This window comes from Pleuronectes platessa, chromosome 5, assembly GCF_947347685.1.
Source record: "Pleuronectes platessa chromosome 5, fPlePla1.1, whole genome shotgun sequence".
Taxonomy (NCBI): Eukaryota; Metazoa; Chordata; class Actinopteri; order Pleuronectiformes; family Pleuronectidae; genus Pleuronectes; species Pleuronectes platessa.
In genome coordinates this window covers 13,429,903-13,453,722 of record NC_070630.1, presented here as the reverse complement: position 1 = coordinate 13,453,722, position 23,820 = coordinate 13,429,903, and the positions used below count along the sequence as shown (strand labels likewise).

The window sequence follows — 23,820 nt, the reverse complement described above, 5'->3', positions numbered from 1 at the left end:
AGAAATACAGCACACAAAAAATACTGCACTGCAGTGACAGTAGTATTATGTAGATATCTAAATGTGAATGGGTATAATTGAATGAATCTTTATTTAGGTATAACTGAAAAATCAATGTCCGTGTAACTCATACCATGGATCATCTCAGGAGCCATCCAGTAGGGGTTTCCCACAACCGTGTACCTCTTCCTGCGGTCAGGCCTCTTCAGACCCGGCAGTTTACCCTGCGCAAACTTCTCCTCGAGCTTGTCATCGATCATGAGCCGCGCCAGCCCGAAGTCGGCCACCACCACTGTGTTGTTCTACACAAAGGAAATCCAACATGTCATAAACCACGAATGCTGCAAGTGCACATGCTGCCTGTCACTGCAAGAGACAACAGCTTCAAAGTAAGAGAGATTTAAAAAAAAAAAGCTTGAAATTTAACCTCCGGCTTCTAACGTAGCGCAGAGTTAAATAACTTTAGAGGTAAACTGAACATAACAAACTTCGTGTGACACATGTACAATGATCTCTCTGTTTGAGGGGGTAAGCTGGAGGTTAGTTGTGTGCAGCGTGTTCAAAGACTTAAACCGTCTTACAGCTCCTGCTAACAAAGCTCCCCTTTATTTCTGTATTTGAACTGCCCCATGACAAGTGCACCGTGTTAAATCCTTAAAGAAAACACACTGTATATGCACAGGTATGCCCACAAACACACACACACACAGGACCATACATGCTCTTACCTCTCGGACGAGACAGTTGTGTGAGTTCAGGTCCCGGTGGATTATGTTCATGGAATGCAGATATGTCTGAATAGAAGAGAGGATGGAGAGACAGGCTTTAGTGGTTATCTCAAGGCCGAGAGGAACAATCTTGCCTTGTTTCATCTCAAGTAGCTGCTGTTGTAAATACAATAATCCAGTCACGCACGACACTCATCACTGTGCTCAAGGGAAAACATGAGGGAGTCGTGCTCTAATCCTCACAAGAATTCATGCCGTAATCTCCACAGAGAAAGATGGAAAATATCGTACGTGTTATGAGGAGAAGGTTTGTAGCTCAATAACATGACAACTGGAGAGAGATTGAAGTAAAGATAACAGGATGCATTCATAATATAATATAATATAAACTACAGCAGTTATATTGCAGCTGTGAATCAGGAGGTAGAGTCATCCACTCATCAGAAGGTTGGTGGTTTAATCCCTGGCTCCTCCAGTTCACATAATTAAATGTACTGAATCCTGAATTTCCCTTGGTGTGTGTGTCTGTGTGAATGGGTGTGTGTCTGTGTGATTGGGTGTATGTGGTATGTAGAGTGAAGCCCTTTCGAATGGCCGATAAGACATACACTATTTAAAGTTTACATGCACTTCCATCTTCGAACTCACCATCCCAGCAGCTATGTCCTTGCCAAAACTGACTCGCTGGCTCCAGGGAAAGTTGCTGTCCTGTGACAGGAAAAAAGTGCTGCTGATAAATCATTTCATCTAACTTAAAGATCGTCAAAGTACAATGAGGATCAGATAATTTCCTCATCCACAACCAGGCCTTCCCCATGAATTTTGAATATTGAATAGGAAATAGATAATTTCCTGTTCCAGCAGGTGCACACTCCCTTCTCACCATTTTCTTGATGATTTCCCTCAAGGTGCCTCCTTTGATATATTCAGCGATGAAGTTGAGTCTCTTGTCTTTGTAGAGGACTCCGATGAACTTCAGCACATTGGGGTGCTCCAGGCAACGCATGACCTTCACCTGATGAAACAACACAAAGTGTTTTTACACACTGACACAACCTCTCTGCAGTAAGTCACAATTAGCAATATCAAGGTAGTTTATATCATAGTCATTCTGCTGGCTCATACTTCACTTCTTAGAATGATTTTATCTCTGCTCTTTGCAGTTATGCTTTCTATTCATCAAAAATATTACCACACCACTGCTGTAAATGTGAACAAAAGTCTGAGTGGAAAATTAATGTGAGTTAAGTGCAAAATATTTTGAGTTTGAGTCAAAAAAAACGTAAAGGGATAGTTTGACATTTTGGGACATGTGCTTTTTAACTTTTCCTGCTGAGAGTTAGTTGAGAGGTGTGATACCACTGTTACAAGATGAATATGGCACAGAGAACAATATGTTGCATAGAATGTTACAACCAAAGATCTCTATGTGCTCAGCTGAGATCAAGCATTTTACTTTGGACTGTTCAAACTGGACTAATCTTTAATTTAGAGGAAGAAAAGTGGATCTGAACCAGATGAGAGTGAGCTTCATGTCCCTTTCTTTGTGAACTGCGTAATATTCTGCATTACACAGAAATAAAAAGAAACGAAGGAAGGAAAGAAAGAAAGAAAGAAAGAAAGAAAGAAAGAAAGAAGGGAAAGATTGTTTGGCTTTGTCAAAATGTAAAACAATCCACCTACCAGCACAACTGGGCCTCACAAAGAATGTAATGGATGTTAGGATGTTAGTCGTGGTGTGGGTAACCCTTTGACCTTTAACATCTAAGACCAAGGTGTTATATATCTTGTTTGTTAGGATTAAAGGTTAAACCCTAACTCCTAACCCTGCAACCCACAAGGAACTGTCTTCGTGTTAAGATAACTGCTCGCTAAAGCTTTCAATTTAGCAAACAGTCGTCAGAGTGGAATCAAGTTTGACACCTTTTCACAGCTACGATGAATCGTTCATCTGAAAGGGTCCCTGTTATAGAAGCAGTGGGTAAACACATGAGGCTTCTGTTATATTTGAGTACAGAGCTTTAATTTAATCTGTGTTTACCGACTGTTTCATGACAACATGGCCCCTGTGGCTAAAGTCTTCTCATGGTTTCAGGTCACTGAACCTTGTGAGTCTGTAAACACGCAGACTGACTTTTATCAGGTAGAAATACAGCATCATTAAGACTTTATAAAGCCAACAGAATACCAAAGTTACCAATGAATCAAAAGCTTTGTCTCAGCCTCAGTCCTGTGACTCCACTACACAATTCGTTTTACTGATTTCTCATGTTACTATTTCTCTCTATTCAAATGCAACAGAGAGAAACTTGGTTCCAAGCTGTGGTTTAATCGGTTACATGTGCCGTTTGGAGGGACACCTCGTAAAACACTTAACACGCAACCTCCCAGAAGCTCGGGCTGTGAAGAGGAGGAGGAGACATATCCCTGTTACACATATAAACATGAAATATTACCACTCGAGTCTCATGATGTCTTTTGCTCAAGCGTTTGGTGCATTCCTGTCTTATTTTCTTATTCCTGGCCATGAAGCACAGGATCACAAGAGACTCGATGACATGAGATATGGGCCACCTACACAACAAACAGCCTGAGGGAGTCATAATAATCACGCTTCATCGTGGTTGAGGTTTGTTTTACTTTGTCGTCATCCACATTAATTACAGAGCAAAGACCCTTTATTATTGTAGCTGAATAGTAAAACTAGAGCCCTCCACGTATATTACATAAACACAACCAGAGGAGAATAAGTTTGTGAACTTCAAACATCCTTAATTAGAAGGTCTTTAACTGCAATACCAAACATCATATAGGACCGTCTAGGCCACTTCAAGAGTGACAATAACTCCAGGCTTCTATGCACGAGTTAGTCTCTGTTATCTCTTAAGATTAATGGAAGGAGGAGATGGATAGGTAAAGCTTGGGGAGTATTTCTTATTTCATTTTTGTCTGTATTTGTTTGTTTGTTTGTCAGCAAGATTATACAAAAACTACTGGATGGATAACCATGAAACCTGTTGGCAGGTTGTGGGAGGGGTCAGAAAAGAACCCTTTAAATTTGGGTGCAGATACAAACCAGGTGGCAGACTCGGGAATTAATTTTCACTTTCTTTAACATTGTAAGATGGGTTGTTTTTCAGTATTTTCCTTGATTTCTCAGAGAATAAGTCATGGACACTGAACACAAATACAGGGGGCTGATATTCATCATCGTGTGGAAGTTGGTGCAGATCCAAATAAAAATCCAGATCTAGTGAATTTAAATAAGGCAGGACAGGTGTGCGCTCTACTGAGTCCCATTCCAGTTTCACATATTTAATCTTCATTTATTCAAGGAGGAGAACTGCTCCTGTTTTATTCACTCATGTCCTACATCACATGAAGCAGCTGCTAATTTTAACCTCTATCTCCAGGTCCTTCTCAGCCACAGACACAGTTTCCCGCTTTATTTTCTGAACATAGATTTTTCCAGGCTGGTCCACGTATTTAAACCTGAATCTTTCAAGCAACAACACATCTTCCCAACTTTTGGGTTCTTGCCACTTATTTTGAAATCTGAATCTTCACTCTGATATCTGACTAAATCATGATTATACTAATACTATTTGTAGGGTGAAAGCTTACTAATTTCATATTTCTGTTTAGGACACAAAATTAATCCCATTTTGGCATCTGATTACAATTAAGGAGCTCTTACCTCTTTCAGGAATGTTCTCTGTGTCTCGTCATCAAAGCGAATCAACTCCTTCATCACCATCACCTCCCCGGTCTCCTTGTGGGTCACCTACAACCAAACGCAATGAAGCAACAAATCAAGTTTAGCAAACAGCTGGAAGAAAATTGTATTAGTAATATTATCCATAAGCATTTGATTGTGACACTGACATTCATTACATAACACCTCATATTTTAAGGTACTGTATGTGAAAATAGGAATTTGTGTTAAATCTCCAAACGCCTCGATGCTGCCATCTTCTGGACATCATGAGTATAAGAACATTAAAACCCTGTATGATGATAAGATGTCAGTGTCCCTCTAAACCCCTCATCTACCTTGATGGCCTGTCCAAAGCAGCCCTTCCCCAGCACCTCTCCATGGATGAGGTCAGACGGGCGGAAGATGCGGTGCATTCGGTTCGAAACCACGCGGAGCGACTCTGATCGATTGATGTCCTTCCTCTGGGAGATGGGGGATGCTGCGTTACTGGAGCCTGGTGATTTATCAATGCTGCAGCTCCGCCTGGAGGGTGAGAGGGGAGACAGGCAGGATGAGAAGAGGAGCAACGAGACAAGGAGAGGGAAAAATAGAGGAAACAGCAATACTCTAGATACTGATGGACAATCTCATTAGGAAACATTTATTTGACTTCATTCGTATTGAGCTCAAATACAGTAAATGCTAAGAGGATGATGTGAACAATTATTGTAAATACACACGAAAGTTTTCGAGCTTTAATGTTGATAGTATGAGATAAAATTGAAGTTAAAGAAATACAAAACATTTTTCGAAATCAAATATTCAATCAGGAAAATCTGTTTTACTACAGTTAAAAGATTTTAGAGATTTAGAGGCCGAAATGCATTTTGCTCACAATTAAACATGTTCATATGTTTTTAAGGTGTTAAAACAAACTTAAGTAACTATACATTGATTCATATATTTTATCACAAGAGGGTAAAAGTCTTTACTTTGAGTACATTTCAATAGTGTTTTCTGTTGGGCACAACTCTATTGTAAAGTCGAGCAGGTCTATATCTGTTCATATTTCTTACTTGATGATGCGGGATCTCAGGTTGATGATGTCGGGGTTGGGGGGCTGGGTGATGGGCAGGACGGGGCTGGGCCCCTCAGACAAGGGGCTGGACAGAGGCCCGTCCACCTGCTCTTCAGCCCCTGAGGAGCCTCCCTCCGGCCCCTGACTGTGAGGGTCGTGCTCGATGGTGAGCTGCAGCAGCCGGCTCGTCTCCTGGATCAGCAAGTCGATCTGGAGCAGAGGAGTAGGTTTGGAGTCCGAATTAGAACAGCAGAGATCTGTCTCATAGCTGAAGAAACACTCTGATGGATGAAGTAAAGCTTTATAACACTCAGCTCGGATCTGTTTGTAAGTTCAGTGAGATGAAAAATTCACTTCTGCTGCTTGGTGCCTGAAGCTTTAATGAATATTTGATTTCCCTCTTACCACAGAGAACTATTAAGATTTTACAAGTCTGAGCTCAACAATAAACCATTTGAAGACCATAATGAATGAGATTTAAAACATATGTGAAGTACTTAGTAGAAAGAAATGGCTCCATATCCATAATCTCCATAGTATTTCTTTCTGTTAAAGTTAGTTTATATCATTGAGAAAGAACTACAACACACAGAGACATTACAAATTGTACATTTCTCTCATCAATATCTATTCATAATCCAGATTATTCAATTTTGAATGTTTAAGACCGTGCCGAATCCCTGTATTAAGTATATCACAGAAGATTCTTTTCATTATTCATGTAACAAAACTAAAAACATGAACTTGTTTCTTAAAAAGTCAGTTCCTATATGTATCAGCTAGCTGTTCTACTTATTACTGACAGTCACAATTAAAGTTCTTGTTCACTAGATCAAACTACCAGCACAGGAGCATGAGACCCTTCAATGCACTGTGGTATCATTTGCATATTTACAATAAGGAATCATGGTTCATTCACACAGGACCAGTGTGGTGAATACCTCGTCCAGAGGAACATTGTAAATGGGCGTCCCGTTGATTTCAAGGATCCGATCTCCAACATGAATGGAATTCTTCACATCTGGACTGATGCAGTCTGGGTCCACCCTGGATGAAGAAGAAGAGGAACAGATAACAGAGGATAAAAGAACTTTTCAAACACCATTCTCAGCTCATTTGAATAACAGAGAATTAATTTTCCATCCCCTGAATTGTAAATTTTATAATTAATCTCATCCGTCTACATCTTCTATTTTTAGTCCTCCTGTATTCATCATGCATACGCACACGTACACACTCACACTCACACTCACACACACACACAGAGATCAACTCACTGGGAGACTCTGATGGTGGGTGCATGATCAGGGCTGTAGCCGTTGGTCGGGCTCAGTGGCTGATCGATGGCCACAGAGAAACCTCGCCCTCTGCGTCCATTGCCCTCTGCGGTGGCTGGGATGGACACCAGTGTGACCGTGTGAGGGATTCGTGAGCATGGCGAGTCCGGCAGCGACACCGGGGTGACGATGGTCTGGTAGTAGCAGTGACCGCTGCACCCAGAGAGGAAGAGGAGACAAAAGATGAGAGAGGGAAGGATGGAAAGAAGGAGGGCAGTTATATAAAAAAAAAAAAAGAGGAAGTTATGAAGTCCAGAAAATATCCTCGTGAGGTCTCCGGCTCGACAACCGTCCATGAAATCAAAAGAGGAACTTCAAGTTCTCATTACAACTGTTTTCACAGCATCACATGTTGTTGACAGGAAGTTGCTTGAGCTTTGGATAAACACTGTGCACTCATTGTTCAGACGTGCGGGTCAGCGTGACTTCTGAAAAGTCAAGATCTGTTCCCAAAGGAATTGGAACACACGTTTCTCATTCGTTCATGCGTCATGTCTATCAAAATTTGACATAATCCTCTCCTGCTCTCACCTGGAAAGACCCAGTATGCTGACGAATGGATGTAGTGATCTGACTGAATCCCACTGTCAACATCCACCTCTACTCAGAGGAGCAGACAAAGACTGTTGAGTCTCTACGTGTCTGTGTTGTGTAGCTGGTTTAACGCTTAACCCTGTTTTTTAAACTCTGGGGCCAAAGACGCTCACAATAAAACCCTCCACTGCAGTTCCAGTTGAAAACAACAGGAACCTGAAACAAACACATAATAAGATAACAGATCTGAGAGCGATTGATGATTTTCATAATGTTCCCGCTGTTTATCACATTAGCCAAGGTTGTGTCTTCATTTCTGTTTGAAGCATTAGGCAAAAAATACTGAACCAACTTAATTCAAACTCAGTGGAAAGGTGGAGTATGGGCCAAGAAAGAACCAATTACATTTTGATTAAATTAAAAGGGCGGATCCAGCAATTGTTTTGTCACTTTCATTAACATTGGGAGACAGAGTTTTTTCCACTGTTTTGGTTGATTAGTTTTCTAAATTTTGGTGAATTTCTCAATGTATAATGCAGAGAACTTGATGGAAAAAGATCAGGCAAATGTCTATATGAGGTGAATTTGCTGTGGATTCAGAATATGATCTGGATGTATCCGCTCTCAGTACATGCAACATGGTGATAAAGTGGCCCATCAGCCTTGGCAGAGGTATGAGCTCTGAGTGCCCTTCTAGTAATCTTATTTGTTTAAATCTTCTCAATGTCCCATGAATAAATAAAGTGATCGCACAATCATTTCTTCCAGACCGAATGTATCCGTAGCCTTTTTACAGCTTTTCCAGGATTACCAACCCGATCTTTAATACCAGTGATCTAATCTGAAACCACTGACTGGTTTTCTACAGTGCATCTGCCTCCAGCTGCAAACATCTGCATTTTGAGAAGTTTCTAGTGTGTTTCTAGCTGGAAAATGGAGCCTACAAAATATCAAAAGCAACAAATTTCAAACCATAAATTTAAATACGCCCGATAAAAGTGCGGTTGCCCTGGTTTTCCCACTGTGCTTTGTGTCAGACGTCCCCACATTTTGTGTTAATGTCGACAATAAGTTCTTTGAAGTCCAATAAGCAGCATAAACTTCAGATTCTATCAGTCAGCGGCAGCTTTGGCTTCTTCTCTGTGGGTTTGGTCGCACTTCAAAGGGATTTCGAGTGAATTAGTTTGTGGCAGAGGAGGGAATTAAGACAACTAGCTGACACAAGTGATATAAGTTAGGGGGAAATAAAACAAACAAAGTAAAGGGTCCCAAACTGCAGTGTCATGGCTGCAGTTAAATTTGGTTTCGAAAGACTTTGATAATTCAGACTCACCAGTAGAGTTTGGATCTCTCCACCAGAGCGTACGTGTCCCCATCACCGATGAACGCCCTGCAGTTCAGGCAGGTGAAGCATTCCGGGTGATATTTCTGTTCCCCTGCGACCTGTTAGAAAGAAAACCACAAGCATGAATAGAATGAATAGTGTTCTATTAATTTTCTAGAAACTGGAAACCACAATGTTAGAAAGTTGAAGATCTTGTTCTGTGATCCGGAGAGAAAACAGAGATCTACAACAACAGTGTTTGTGACGTGACCAGAGAAAGAGGCAACATGAGGGCTTGATAAATGGTCGGAGAAGTAGGGCGAGGTCTGGCCGCGGAGGGTAAAGCTGAATTACAAGCTGGGAGATTGAGTTTAGTGCAGCCAGATCCCCCTCCAGGGCTTAGGGCAGTTTTGCAAAAAAAGGAGAGGGAGTTGAGTTATGGCCAAACAACGAGGGAGGCAATGAGCAGATTAATCAGTGTGGCAGATCGGAGCGTGATGCTGCAGCTGGAGGTTTCACTTCTGGGCGTTCTTCAGACCAGCAGGAGAAAACCGAAGACAAAGATCAACCTCCCTGAGCATCCCCCCCACACGGCTCCTCATTAAAACTGTGTCCTCGCTTGTTGTGACTCCGATCGACTGATGCCGCCTCCTTCACATGTCAATATCCGTCCTTTTTAACGCCTTCTGGTAATTATTTGAACGCCCCTTGGATGCAAATTACCAACCGACTCCGCCACCTAATTGTCTCTATGATTAAACATGAGCTGCACATTTTTGCTTAGAGAGGCTGAACATTTTGAAGGGAGCTGGGCCCCCTGACAGCACCTCTCAACTGCAATGATCTGCAATGCTAATTCAGTGTACTGAGTCCAGGGAGGGGCAGTGCATGCAGGACAACCACACAAAGAATAATCCATTCAATGCAAATAAAAACCAAAGCACGAACATAGATACTTGCATCGAGACTCCTTAAAATACAATAAAATTGCCTATGTCAAATCCTGTTTCACTATAATTTCTGCTCACAGTGTATATTCTGTTTGCACTGTAGATACTATTTCCATTTAATTGGTAATTTCATATTTCCTTGTGTTTATATTGCATGTGTATGTATTAATGACTTTAAATAAGTAAATTTTTTGACTACAAAAAATAAATTCCTAGATAATAAAAGGTAAAGCATCCACTGCTGCAGCCTAAAAGTAAAATTAAAGCAGAACAGACACGTGGATCAAATGATCAATACAAGTGAAACCAAATGAGGGCAAAGAGGGAGAAAATGGGAGGATCAAAGAATCAATAAAATCATTGTTTAAAGCCATATGTCTGCTGCTGCCCCACCCTCCTGGGAGAGCAGCAGTAAAACTACGAGTGAACACAAACAGATAAACACATGCCACCGGCCCTCGGGCTGCAGGGAGGAAGACACTGTGCAGGCTTATTAATTAACAGCTTTTTAAGTAATTCATTGGAGCAGCTCCTTCCGGCTAAACACCAGAAAAAGATGCCATCACTTGGCCCTGATACACAGAGAAGTATAATGCAATTGTTTGGCTTATTTAAATCCTTCTTTTTTAATTTTTTTATAGTATATATGACAAAGATTTAGAGCAACACAAACATCTGAAGTAAGATTAAAAAGCTCTCCTCTTGACTCCATGTTGTTTAATGCTCGAGCTGAACATAAAAGATCATAGAGCAGGAGGAGAAAACAGAGGCAGAGCGGATGTGTAACGGACGAGAGGACGAGGCAGCTGCATGGCTTAATGGCCATCTTCATTTCTTTATTTATCCTCCTAGCAGCCTTGTAAAAAGGAGACATTAACAATTACTGTCAGACGTCTGCCAGATAGAGGATACGAATCAGACAGAAGAAAAGAAAAGTACCAAAGAGAGACGAGAGAGACGAGAGCGAGAATCTAAGGAGGAAACCAAGGAAAGATTCAGAAATCATTTAAATCATTTAGATTTTTATGTTGTGGGTTTTGGCAGTAGTGGTGTGTGTGTGTGTGTGTGTGTGTGTGTGTGTGTGTGTGTGTGTGTGTGTGTGTGTGTGTGTGTGTGTGTGTAGGACTTAGGTGTCGCCCCACAAATGGGAAAGACAGGAAAAGGAGGACAGCTGGACGGAGATGAAAAGGGCGTGTGGCTGCTACACAACCTGACATGCTGGCTGCCATTTGCTCGCCATGAAACACATCCACATCCCCCCCCACACACACACACACCCATCCTCTTTAAAACCACTTCTGACAGGCGACAGCTGCTGCCCTCAAATTTAGGACATGCTTCCTCTCCAAAGTATCCAGATAAAGACAGATTGAGAGATACGTGATTTCAAAGCATGTGACCGCCTCGCAGCTTTCAAAAGACAGACTCAAGAAACATCCCATCGCGTTAACGCCCCACTTCTTCCGCTTCTCATCTCTGCTCCACACGGCAGTGTTCATGTGTCCTCAAGCCTTCGAGAGTGTACTTCAATCTTTGTGCGTGAGCTCATCGTGCCCATGACTGCGTGTTAGCCGGTCATGTAGCCTCGTGGCCTCCTCTTCTTCTAGAGGCAAACCAGACTGTGTGCACATGTCTCCCCGGGGGGGAAGGGGAGCGGGTCGATGGGGTGCAAGAGGAAGTGGGTCAAATTGCAGAACAATGCAGCGTTGCCAGGGGTGAAGAGGCTCTTCATCACATTAACTCTACTTACATTAAAGTATTAAAGTATGTCTCGTATCCGGATTGTGTCTAGATCTGAATCTAATCTGATTACATTTACACTTAGTTTTATATCTGTGTCTCCACTGTCCACACTGAGATCTGATTCAGATCCGGTCGCTCCGTCCAGCTCACGTTACGTCCTCCTGTCTTTCTCACAGGTCCCAAAAATCAACAGCACATATAGATGTTCATTTGTGAAGCTGAGGTTTTGTGTGTGCTTGCTATTTAATTTGTCTCCATCCACGACTGTCTTCTAGAACATTGAGCTGAGGACTGAGGAGAGGACTGTTTGTGTTTCTCTGGGCTGGTGGCTGCAAGCTCCCAGCAGCTGTTTCTGCCTCACAGGTTTGGAACAGTCACACGTGGTTTCAGCTCGTAAAGCTGTTATGTGTGGATTGACAATGTAAATGCATTTACACTTAAGTTCATGGTGGTCACAGTGACCACCTCCAGATGTGGTTTGACCGATCACATCACAATCGTGCATCTTTGGGAGCGATTGCACTTGTGCTTTCATGTAGTCAAGCTCTAACTTATTGCAATCTGTATTTGAATTCCAGGTTTAAATGGTGAAGTTGTGACTTCATAAATGAACTAAAGGAAATGTAGCTTTAGTACAAAATGATGCATTACGCTTTTTGTGACTCAGACATCGAACCGCTTTTACTTGTGACTCCTCGATACAAAGTAACATTACAAATTTATATCAATTATCAATTAAAAATAACAGTTTATCCTTTTGTAAATTAGATTTAACTGTGTTTTTATTTATTTTACATACATGGAGATATATTTGAGTTTCAGCGTAACAAGCATAGATGCAGAAAGAGTGGGAAATATTAGATTATGCAAATGTAGCTGATCTTATTTTTTACTGACATTTTTTTTGTAAAGCATTTTGTAATTTGTTGTTTGTTGTGTCAGATTTTAATTTATCTCTCTAACCTTGTGGGCATTACCTACCACCAGCAATATCAAAGTTCACTCATTCAACCCTGTAGTAGGCTACACTCATCATTAAGATCATAGAAAAAAAGAGAAAAGATTGCATTTAAGAGTTAAAACCAATGCTTCCACCATATGACACAACAAATTCCCAAGGTATAATTGAAGCAATATAGAACTAGCAGTGATGGTCAGCCTCAGAGACTGTTGACTGAGCCTGTCAGGGCCCTTCAGGTTTATTTGTTTTTAAAGATTTATACGTGTGACCTTAAGTTGGGCTGCAGAATGTGAAGAGACCCTTTTAAGCCATCTGGAGGAATTTATGACACTAATACTGTGTGACACTAAACAGTTGAGAAACATGTTGGTGGGTTTCTCGACCATTCCTTCAGGCCGGTCGCCCACTTTTCCTGAGATGAGGTCTGAGTAATAAAACCTCCGGACGTTAGAATTAGTTTGTACGAAATGTCAGAGATGTCAGACGTCAGCTGAAATCTGTATTGTAATATTCTTAAAGACTAAATTTTGTTGAATAAGGAACTGCAACTAATTTGTTGCTCTTTATATTGTTTATATTTCAAACAGAGTAATTTATTTACCCACTTTCAAAAAACGTCATGGGTTCCAAATGATTTTTTATGCATCCTGTTCTGTTGTTCTATTTGGAATAAAAGTCATTTTTATTCAAACTAGATTTAACCCCTAGGACGTCACAGCTCCCAGCCTCCAAAATGTAAATACTATTTTAAACCTTGTATGATATGTAGTTATGTTTTTGGAAGATATTTGATGAGCATTTTATAGAGGTAGTTATTGGGATTCCTATCTGTAAAGAGATTTCTTCACTTTGAGAATGAATTGAAAGTGCATGGTTCTCTAAAACACACATAGGATGGAAGGTGATGTAAAACATTATGCATAAGGTCTACATAATCCACATAGCATGTGTGTTGAAACATGTGTATTTATACTCAGGTGGACCTCATCCTCCACATCTATTAACACCAGTCGGACCCTGTGACTTCAGTCTGCTTCTGCTAAATGTGGAACAATGACCTCATATCAACACGGCTGTGGGTGCTTCTGAGCGGCCTCACTAAATGAAGACAGATCTGGCTCTCCTTAGCCTCCTGGTTGATGTCCTGACCTCCTACATTACCTCAACTCAACAAAACTAAGTCCATATGTGTCTGAGAATCCACTCATACAGCTTGAAAATGTGTTTAAAAAAATGACCTCATGAGGAAATAGTAGAAAACAACATGTGCACCAGGTACCTGATACTCCCCAGAGAGAGAGAGAGAGAGCTACAACCGGGTCAGATTCCAGAAATGTGTGGAAGGGAATTCCTACGATTGCCAGATCGAAATGTAGCAGATCTGCTGTCGTGGTGGTTTGAAGAGAAATAAAGTGAGAAAGAAAAATAGTCTGATGGCCAAAAGTCCTTATCAACCTTCGAGCTACAGCAGACATCATTTAGGCAAATACAATTAGACTGAGGGCCTGAAAAAGAGCGAGGAACAGTGATTCACATTCATGCTCTCTGAAAGGAAAACCCCCTCCTGCTCCAAACATACAGTACCACTGTTCACAGGCTTTAGAAACGCTGGTAATGTGTTTCCTCGTCTCTGTGAGCCTCACATTCACTGTCATCAGATGAGGAAATCAGTCACAGTGTGACATGTACCGGAGGTGGTGAATAAAAATAACACGCTGCTGTGACACAGCTATTAAACATGACGACCGTGTTTCTCTGTCCCTGAATGTGATCACACACTTTGAGTCTCGCTTTTATCTGTAGGAAGTATGCTCTCTAAAAATAGCACGCGTGCCGTGGCTCATCAGTTTTTCATGACATGAAGAAAAGACGAAAAGAACTGGGGCAAAAGCAAAAAAAAGAGGAAGAGAGCTGTAATTACAAAGCAGTAATATAGTGCCCCAGTTTAAAGGGACACACAACACAGTTGGGTACAGCAACACGGTTCAGCTTCAGCTTTAAAGTTGAAAACAGAAAGATAGAAAGATGGAAGGGGAGTCAGCAAAAGCAACCAGCAAACCATGTCATTCATCCCCTGAGATTATCTGCCTCCCGGCCTCCTCGCCGGCTCATGCATGACTGTACATCGCCTAGAGGACACCCGGCAACCCAGAGCAGCATCATCAACATCATCCTCATCATCATCATCAGCAGTGATCAGTGAGCATCCTCACCTTCTTGTCCCTTTTCCAAAGCCTGAGACAGCAGAAGCTCCAGTAAAACAAGTCTCCCACCATGTCAGCGTGAGCCGGCGTCTCTCCCTCGCTTCTCTAGCTCATTCTAGTGAGGCGGCCGATTCCCCCACTGTCACAACACTGGCAGAGAGCCGCTGCTCTGAGGGGAGGGAGGGAGGGAGAGATAGAGAGAGAGAGAGAGTCAACGCCTTTGCAGCTGAGCTCATCTCTGAACCACTGACACTCCCCCTCCTACACCCTCCCTCCTCCTCCTTCTTCCAACCTCACTGTTGCTATGACCTCATCGTTTCCTGTTTGGCCCCGCCCACTCTTGCACACGCGCCGGCTAGCGGCTTCTACCGCCCTCGCCCCCCAACCCCCTGGTTTCTTCAATAAATTCCTCACCCCTCCTCACCTCCCATGCTGCGATCACATTTTGAAACCAATGATAACTACCAGAAAGACACAGACACAGGCTTCACTTATGTGACGGTACCAGAGGTTTGATTATTCAGGAAAATGAATTCTGTCTTGTTTAACCGATTCCAAACTCAGCAGAGTCTTCATTCTTTCACGGAGCTGGATATTGAGGTCAGCACTGAAACTCTGCTCCTGTCCCAGCAATTCAAAGAGCTCCAATCCAATTTTGATTAGCAGATTATCTTTCTCTTGTCTGAGTTCTAGTATTATAGAGCCATCTGCCACCTTTTTCTCATTTTTCATGGTTGCCACTTCCTCACTGGGTTCCTGATGGTCATCGTTCATGATGACCATTTCTTTCATCTTCCGCAGTTCTTGTCTGATCTTCTCTCCATTCTCCTTTGCCCCTCAGTTCTGCAAGGTGCAGCTGCTGGTCACTCATCTCTTGTGCCATTGTGGTCTTCTCCTCGGTTTACTGCACCGTTGAGTTTAGTTGTTCAGGTGATTACTCTGAATATGTTAACCCTTTGATACACAAGCTATGCAAATCCCTTCTTATGCACAACATGGGTCAAAAAAGACCTGCATGGCTGGGTGTTTCTTTTTGTTATTTTCTTTTATAGCTTATTCTTCTTATTCTTATAGCTTAGGCTACTTTGACGAGATAGGAGATGATTCATGGGTCATAAAGTATCTATCTATCTATCTATCTATCTATCTATCTATCTATCTATCTAGTTATATATCTATCTATCTGTATTGACAACTTTTCAGCCATTGACATATTTGTCATACAGAAGGTAATAATAGGCCCTCTTCAGGGTAGACTGGACACAACAGTGCCTCTTTATGTGCTAGTCCTCTACAGCGCCAACAGTGTGAGACACATTAGCCTAGAAATAGAAACCATTAATATCAACAAACAGCTGCCAGTGCGACACAGACATCAACACGAACTCTGAGGGCTGAAGGGAATGTGACCAACACGATAATGATATTATTCTATAAATCCTATTTGAAAAAGACTATGATAGTCAAACTACCTCTCACCTGTCACTTTGTTTTAGTGCTGTGTGTCAGATATTGTCTTCAGTTTTAAAGTCAAACTATACTAACAGTGGGGAATTTATTTATCTCATCTATCACGCTACGCTTTTAGCCAATGTCCTGATAAGAGCTTGTGCCAACCTCAGGAGTGGGATCATGTGCTACGGGATGCCGACTGCAGTTTACTTAACAGACACCGATGTCATTCATAATAAGGGTGTTCTGGAAGTCACACACTGAACCCTTAAGACATATGATATGTTATTTATTTGTCCTTTGCTTCCTTTCCTTCCTTGTTCAGTCTCTGTTCCCAGCTTCATCTTTGCTGCTGCGTCACTCTTTCCTTCGCCCTCTCCTCTTTGACTCTGCCTCTCTTGTTGTTGTTCTCTCACTTTGCTCATGTCCCAAACATGTCCTGCATAGAAGTGTCGACCTCTCCCATCACTCACTTGGCCCTGCTAGGGGTTCAGATATTAATAGATGGTCACATGCACTCTGTGAACTGCCTGCGACTTCAGGGTAAAGGTCAAGAAGATGATACAACTACACTGTCAACAATAACAGTGACACTGGACATGTAAGTGAAGGAGTTTAAGTATTTCAGGGTCTTGTTCATTAGTGAGGGGACCATGGAGTGGGAGATGGACAGCTGGGTCGGCGTGGCGTCAACGGTATTGTAGCGGACTGTTGTGGTAAAGACGGAGCTGAGCCACAAGGCAAAGCTTTCGATTTAATGGTGGATCAACGTTCAGACCCTTACCTATGATCACAAGCTCCGGGTAGTGACAGAAAGAACAAGGTCGTGAAAACAGCAAATGAGTCTTCATCATACGTTGTTTGCCCCGGAAGTTATAGCAGAGATGGGTAAAGCGGATATGATGCAACTAAAATGAACCGACCTTTTACAACTGATTAAATTTGGTTTGAACATTGCTTGGAAACCTTTTGGATATAAGTGCACAAGTCAAAAGATATATAACATAAAGGATTGTTATATATCATATCTTTAAATAACTTGAATGAATATGTTCTACATTGGCCACTGAACATTGTGTTTAGCCTTTAATGTTACATCTCATTTCTTAAACAAAGCTACAACCTTCAAATTGAGAAAAGGGAAATGGTGAAAAGTGATATCGGTGGATTTAGGTTCACTATCTAAACCTGGGGTACACTGCAGTTTACTTCCAGTACCTATTTTAACTTGATATCAAAACCAAATATTGAGTTTCATGGGACCTGCTGGCAGACCAGAAGTGAAACCAGCAGCCCACAGTCGCACCACAGGGGGGATTCCAGCCCAGTGAGGCTTCTGCTTTTGTCAGTGTTTCCCCACTGGAAAGAGGTGAAGGTACAAATACTTAGCTGAAGATCACTGATTGCAAAATAGACAACCTTAAGTTCAAACCCCCTTTAGAACATGCAGTCATCCAGCTGAAGTGTCCTCGAGCAAGGCACAGAGGCCTCTGCAGCTGCATCATCCCTCTTTATCTAATCCTCACCTCCCTGAGGCAACTTAAAGAAAGGATCCCTGATCCTAAGTATTCCTCAACTATTTTCCACAGTAAGACAGCGCCATGGGTTCAGACTAGAATGACCGCGACGTTTCACGCCACAGATGAGATCATCAACAGCTGATCGGGTTGCTAAGACGACAGTATCACAACCAACACCGATTGTAACAAATAACCTTTCACAACGTATTATTACCCACGCCAGTCTTTACTTAGAGGCACTAACAATCAGCAGGCGTTTACCATAACAAATTATTTTCTGTGATTGTTATTCACAGAGCTACCTCACACCAGTGGGAGTTGATGAAGTTCACTTTATAATCTGGGACTTTCCACCATCAACCCCACAAAGTATTTCTGTTCCTCTATCACTCATAATGTCAGAGAGCAAAGAGATGGAAGACAACAATGAACCTTACCCACTGTCTTTAACTGTTGGACTGCTTAATTCAATTCAATTATATTTGTATAGCGCCAAATCACAACCTGAATTAACTCATGGCACTTTAAATAGTAAGGGGGGGACCTTACAATATTAAAGAGAAACAAAAGGTTGAAGTGTTCGAAAATTTGAAATTACCAGAAGTAAGTGACATACAATATATCAAGTGTGTATCTATACTGTGAACACCAGGTAAATAAATAAAAATCTTGATTTTGCAAGTTTTTAAATAAACAAACAAATGCTTAAACTTTCTCATTCATGAATTCATACCAGGTCAGACCTGTTATTTGTGACAATCACCCCCCACGATGTTCATGTTGTCTTTACAGTATGTTTCAATTTTATCAACTATTGTAAATGTTTTGTAACCATAAGCAAAAGCAGCTAGAGTCCAATTCAGTCTTAATTCAAGGTCTCTGTATCTGGTTAATATTTGTCTTTTCTTTCTACTTATAGTCATTTCTAATAAAGTTTATGGTTAAACTGTAACATGACGAACCTCAGTTAAATTTATTTTTCTTAAACAGCTTAAATCATGGTCAAATGTTTTTCTTTATTCAACTCTGCACTTTTTGGAGCCTTAAACAATACACATGCCAAGTGTGAAGACATTAAGATGAACGCTCCTTGAGATATTTGTTCCACTTGCAAACAGAAAGATTTCTTAAATTATTAGGTAGACGTATATATTGGCTGATATATCCATATCAGAATGTTTTTACTTCCTAATATCAGTATCGGCATCTGTCCCCAAAACTCTGTCGGACTCCAAATGAAACAATCCAATAGTATCAAACAAAACTGAAACCAACAACAAAAACTTCTAATGACGTGCTGAGGGGAACTCACATGGTGTAACACTCAGCACATCTGATTTGTATTTAACATGTTGCCTAACAAAACTCCTTGATTCATAAACACTTCTGATTTCAGGGAAACGTCTTGGATTTCACCTTCAGCTGTTTATGTGTTTTGCAATCTGTGACACAAAGAGAGAAAAACAGAAAGTCCCAGAGATTTTATTTGATTCTAGTCAGAGCTGAACCAGAACCATCTGTCAGGAGGACGTTTTTTCTAAATGCTCTGACACAATGACATTGCAAACAGCAAATTCATAACAAGTCATGTCCTAACAGGAATAAGACCTAATGGACAAACAATGAGGTTCAGTGCTGCACAGAGGACGGTCACAGAAATGTTTACTCTCATAACTCAGCCTCACACATGTCAAATATCCACTGATCCAATGATTTACTTTGTTTCTTAGGATTCCAGAAGTTAATCCTACACTTTTCAATTCTTTTCTTTCTTTTTTCCACTCATCTAACTCCAAACAATGAGCCCTTGACTGGGGCTCCTCGATCAAGTTCACACAGTGGCTGCAAAAGGTGTCTATTTTATTTCTGAACAGGGTTGACATGATGTGTTCATCAGAAAAACCGAATGACTCTAAACTGAGAGTGGAGATGAAGGTGACTACTGCACGTTCATCTGTCTGCAGGAGGAGTAATGGATGGACAGAATGATGGAGGGACTGGAGAAGAGAAATTACAGAAGGTAAAGCTGTGTTCAGTAATTAAATTAGTCACAGTAAAGGTCGTAAATAACTGAGTAACATCCACTGATGGAATTACAACCTGTTTACTGGAGGTTATAGCTGACATAGCTATAGCTCACACTCACACACACATACACACACACACACACACACACACACACACACACACACACAACAATGGCTCCATCCACAGTGGAGTTGCAGTTCCTGAGAAAATGTACAGAATACACCAACACCCTCAATAAGAGAACAATCTGTCAAAAGCAGTCACACACTTCTATCAGGGGCAATTTGGGGGCTCAGCTTTTTATCCCAAGGACACGTCTCCTAGAAACTGGAGGAGCCGGGCATCAATCCACCCACTTTCTGGTTAGTGGACGACCAGCTCTACCCCCTGAGCCACAGCTGCCTGAGCCAAGAAAAGAGCTCAAACTAAAAGTTAAATGGAAGCAAATTTATAACCCTGGTGATTTTAAGTAAAAAAAATCATTTTACTTAAAAGAAAATGATTAGAAAACATTTTGCAAACATTTTAAAAGCTTGAAATAAAATCCCAGGAAATGCAAACACAGCTCGTTCTTACTCTCCTCTTCTCACATGAGTGTTTCTATGGCCGACCATCACCTGTGTGTCTGCAGACTCTGACTTATCACTGCATGAAGTCTTTGCCTGTGACAGCAGAGTTCTTCGGGTGCAGTCGTGTCAGAATATTTCATAAATATAGAATCATGTTTCCCTGCTGCTCTGCTCGTCCATCAGAGCGACTGCTTCTCCTTCCGCTGGGTGTGGCACAGACGCAGCCCGCTGACCTCGGTCTGCACGTCTACACTGTGACACAGCTGCTGCGGCCATTTTGGCACTAAGACCTGATTGGCTGCCAGATCTCATATTTACTAAAGTGTAACTGCAGAGATAGTCAATCACTGTTGCACTGTAAAAGGAAACATAAAGCAGAGACAGGAGGAAGAAGAGGAGGAGTGGTGCGGCAGCCCTCGCTCCACCCAATTCACTTTAGAGTCTCCTACATGTTTCATTACTGAGATTGCAACGCAAAGGGCAAGCTGTCTGGAAACAGTGTGATAAAGCATATACGCACACACGCACGCACACATAGAGACATGAATAACTTGTGTTCATCGTGATCATGACACACTGCAGAATCTGACCTGGAAGCAAAGTGTCAGAGAAAGCAGTTTTATGTTCAAATAATAGACTCAGCTTTATATTTTAAACCAGTTTCTTCTATCAGAGCAGCACAAACAGTCAATCCATTTGTTCTTTTTATCAATGTTCTGGGTTTCCAAGGCTTTAGAAACAGTTTATCACCTCAACTTGACAGAACTAAAGACTCTAAATGGAATTTTAACAACAGCCTTGATATTTTGTTGCATATAATTGAAATACAAATTTATATATTTTGAGTTAAATCCCACTTCAAATAGCACTTTGAATAATTTCCCTGTCATGTGCACTTCATGCAAAGTAGACAGGCGGTGTTTTTCCAGGATATGAGCTTCACGTATTTCCACATGCAGCTGACATAGTTTTCCTATCGTCTGCTGTCACGGCTGATAATTCTAATTTTACCTCACGGGTGGATGCCACGATGAATACCACGGCCCGGCTGTGTAAGCTTTCGCAATGATGAATGAGCAGGGAGTCATAAATCCTGCTGCTGTTGAACATGGATCAACTCTACACACTGACCACATTCCTAAAAACAGCCAGCTAGTTTCTGTAAAGAGTTTCCAGCTTTATCCCTGAAAATGCTGATGTTTGGGTATCCTGTGTTGACACGGTGAAAATATTTTTAATACAACCAAGTGTTAAATAAATAGGCTTCATGAAATTACTCCAAGGGACATACATGAGGGGGTCTCTGGTCTATTTTCAATCTTGTAGGGGGTCTTGGCTGAGATAATATTGAGAACATCTGCTCTGTCAGGTAGTGAAATGTGTTGAGCAGCCGGATCCTGGTGTTCTGCGACTTTTCACCCAATAAGTGGAGATGAACATTAAATACATTAAGGGCTGTGAATATCAGGATAATGCTCAGTAGCATGTGCATGGCATTGTTGGTAAAAACAATTTTTTTTTAATTTCATGTCCAATAAATCTGCTGATTATTTCCTAAATTAATGGATTCATTGATAAATTAATTATAGGAGCTCAAGTTTACATCCTCAAATCCCCCTTTAGTTTGATCACAATCTCCAGAACACACAAATGTTATAAGAAGAGAAAACCTGGAATCATAGACTATGCCCCAAATGTGAAGCCAAAAATGTCTTGATCATCCCCTGGTGGCTGGCTCCAGTAAAGGTCATTAACCCAACCTCCTCCAGTTTAATGGATGAGACATGGAGCAACCCAAAAAGTCATTGTACACATCAAAAGCATTTTTATCAAAGACGGTTTCTGTTACTTAGTTATTTAATGCTATGAAAACAGGGGTGACTCATTTTGATTGACAGCCGTGACCAACCCATTATCGGTCGATCATGTAAGGGACGTCGCTACTGCTCAGAACGCGCAGCGATCGGATCTGGGATATTTTGGCTTCATTTGCGGACGGTGGAAGGAAGTGGAGACGCATCCTCCAACTTTATATATACATACATCTCTACAAACACAAAAATATAAACATCTACCCAACAGAAACCAAATTGCACCTTCACTTATGCAACCACTGGCCTTGAGTGGCCTCGAATAAATATTCTAGTAGACTGACATTCAGTATTAATCTGTTTCTTCAAGCTTTGAATTAGTGTGATTCAACAACTAATCAGCAAATAGACACAACTCTCCTGTGAAGCTGGTATCTCGTCTTGCCTTTAATGACGCAGCACTTATCAACAGAGGTCGACTCTATTGTTTATCAGTTTTTCCGCTGCTGAAGCCACATCTATTCAGAACCTCTGTGTTCTCCTGTGTGACAACAACCACACACATCAACAGCTCAGACGTTCACCGGTGGTCTGTAAGTTAAGATGACGAAGCAGTCAAAGGAATCAGGGTCAGTTACAGGTCTGGCACCGGTCCGACATGCATGTATGTATGTGAGGCTGTAAATTCCTGGATGTCTGTGTGTCGCAGCTCCGAGCTGTGACTCGAGGTTCATCAGCAGACAAAGAATCAGGGAGGTGATGAGAAAGGTGAGTCAGCGGAAAGATCCTCTTACCATGATGAGGCCGGTGGTGATGGGATCATTGCAGCCGTGGCACAGCTCCCCAAACCTGGCCCAGTAATCCTTCTTGCAGAAAAGCCGTCCATCTTTCTCATAATACCAGTGGGACAGCGAGGCGCTGCACTCACAACATCTGACAGGAGAGAAGAGGCAGAGAGCAGTTAGGTATTTGAGGATAAAATCATCATCATAACAGTGACACATACAAATCCAGAAATGCCAGTTGAATAGTTGAACAGTTGTTCATTCATCAAGTAAATGATAAATCAAAACATAGTCTGAGGGAGTATTAAGCTGCTTTGTAAAAAAAAATTTGCAAAATCAGAAGAAACAAGATGGCAAGCATCTTCACTCCCTCACTTATTATCAGTTAGGTCCTTTAACATTAACCAGATCAGGTTGTTTTTGTGTCAACACTGTATGACGTTGTACTGGACTCTGTAAAACCAGCTCTAACCCTCCTAATGACGCCCTGCAGGGCCCCAAATTATAGTTTTCATGGTGATAAAAGTCTCTTAGGCCAAATCCTATTTGACCCATAGGCCCTAGCCCTCAGCCCTTCCTCTTAATTTGCACATTCACGTGTGGGGTTAGGCTGTTCCAATACCTGTTGGGATGAAGATGGGATGAGCCCTCAAAACAAAGATTTTCACAACCCTCAATTCAAACCAAGGGGTTTCCCAGAAACACCAGCAAGTTGTGAGAGAGACCCACAAATGTAGCAATTTTTCCATTAATAAGGATTTCAAAACAACAACCTTGAAAAAGCGATCGCTAGCGCCTGGGCGATCTTTTTTGCATGATAATCCCTTATTGTTATTTAATAATATTGTTGAGATATTGAAAATCTATTTCTTTCAGTGGGTCTGAAAAATCTCTGTTTGGAGGGCTGTACGGCCGAACTCTTGGCCCTTCGCCTCCATCCCAACAAGTATCCGGACACACTACACCTACACGCCAAACACGCAAGACGGAGGGGGATGGCTTAGAGCTGGGGAGAAAGGGTGAAATGGGATTGGGCCTTAGTCTCTGTCACACACCAGCCCAGCCTATGAGGAACATATGAGATCAATCCAAAAAACAC

The 23,820-nt window shown here is 41.6% G+C and overlaps 1 protein-coding gene across 3 annotated transcripts in view; it reads right to left on the bottom strand.

Moving 5' to 3' along the window:
• Positions 1-23,820, bottom strand: part of limk1a (LIM domain kinase 1a) — a 50,545-nt gene that overhangs the window by 4,406 nt on the left and 22,319 nt on the right. For 2 of the 3 annotated variants that reach the window (XM_053422542.1, XM_053422541.1), the window contains 11 exons: positions 22,731-22,869; positions 8,708-8,817; positions 6,781-6,993; positions 6,445-6,550; positions 5,502-5,713; positions 4,782-4,968; positions 4,426-4,512; positions 1,612-1,743; positions 1,377-1,436; positions 729-794; positions 134-302 (listed from right to left, as the gene is read on the bottom strand). In XM_053422542.1, the coding sequence (XP_053278517.1) occupies positions 134-302; positions 729-794; positions 1,377-1,436; positions 1,612-1,743; positions 4,426-4,512; positions 4,782-4,968; positions 5,502-5,713; positions 6,445-6,550; positions 6,781-6,993; positions 8,708-8,817; positions 22,731-22,869 (1,481 nt within the window). Of the gene's footprint in view, positions 1-133; positions 303-728; positions 795-1,376; positions 1,437-1,611; positions 1,744-4,425; positions 4,513-4,781; positions 4,969-5,501; positions 5,714-6,444; positions 6,551-6,780; positions 6,994-8,707; positions 8,818-14,565; positions 14,767-22,730; positions 22,870-23,820 lie in introns of those variants that run through there. The other variant, XM_053422543.1, reaches the window with a different exon arrangement.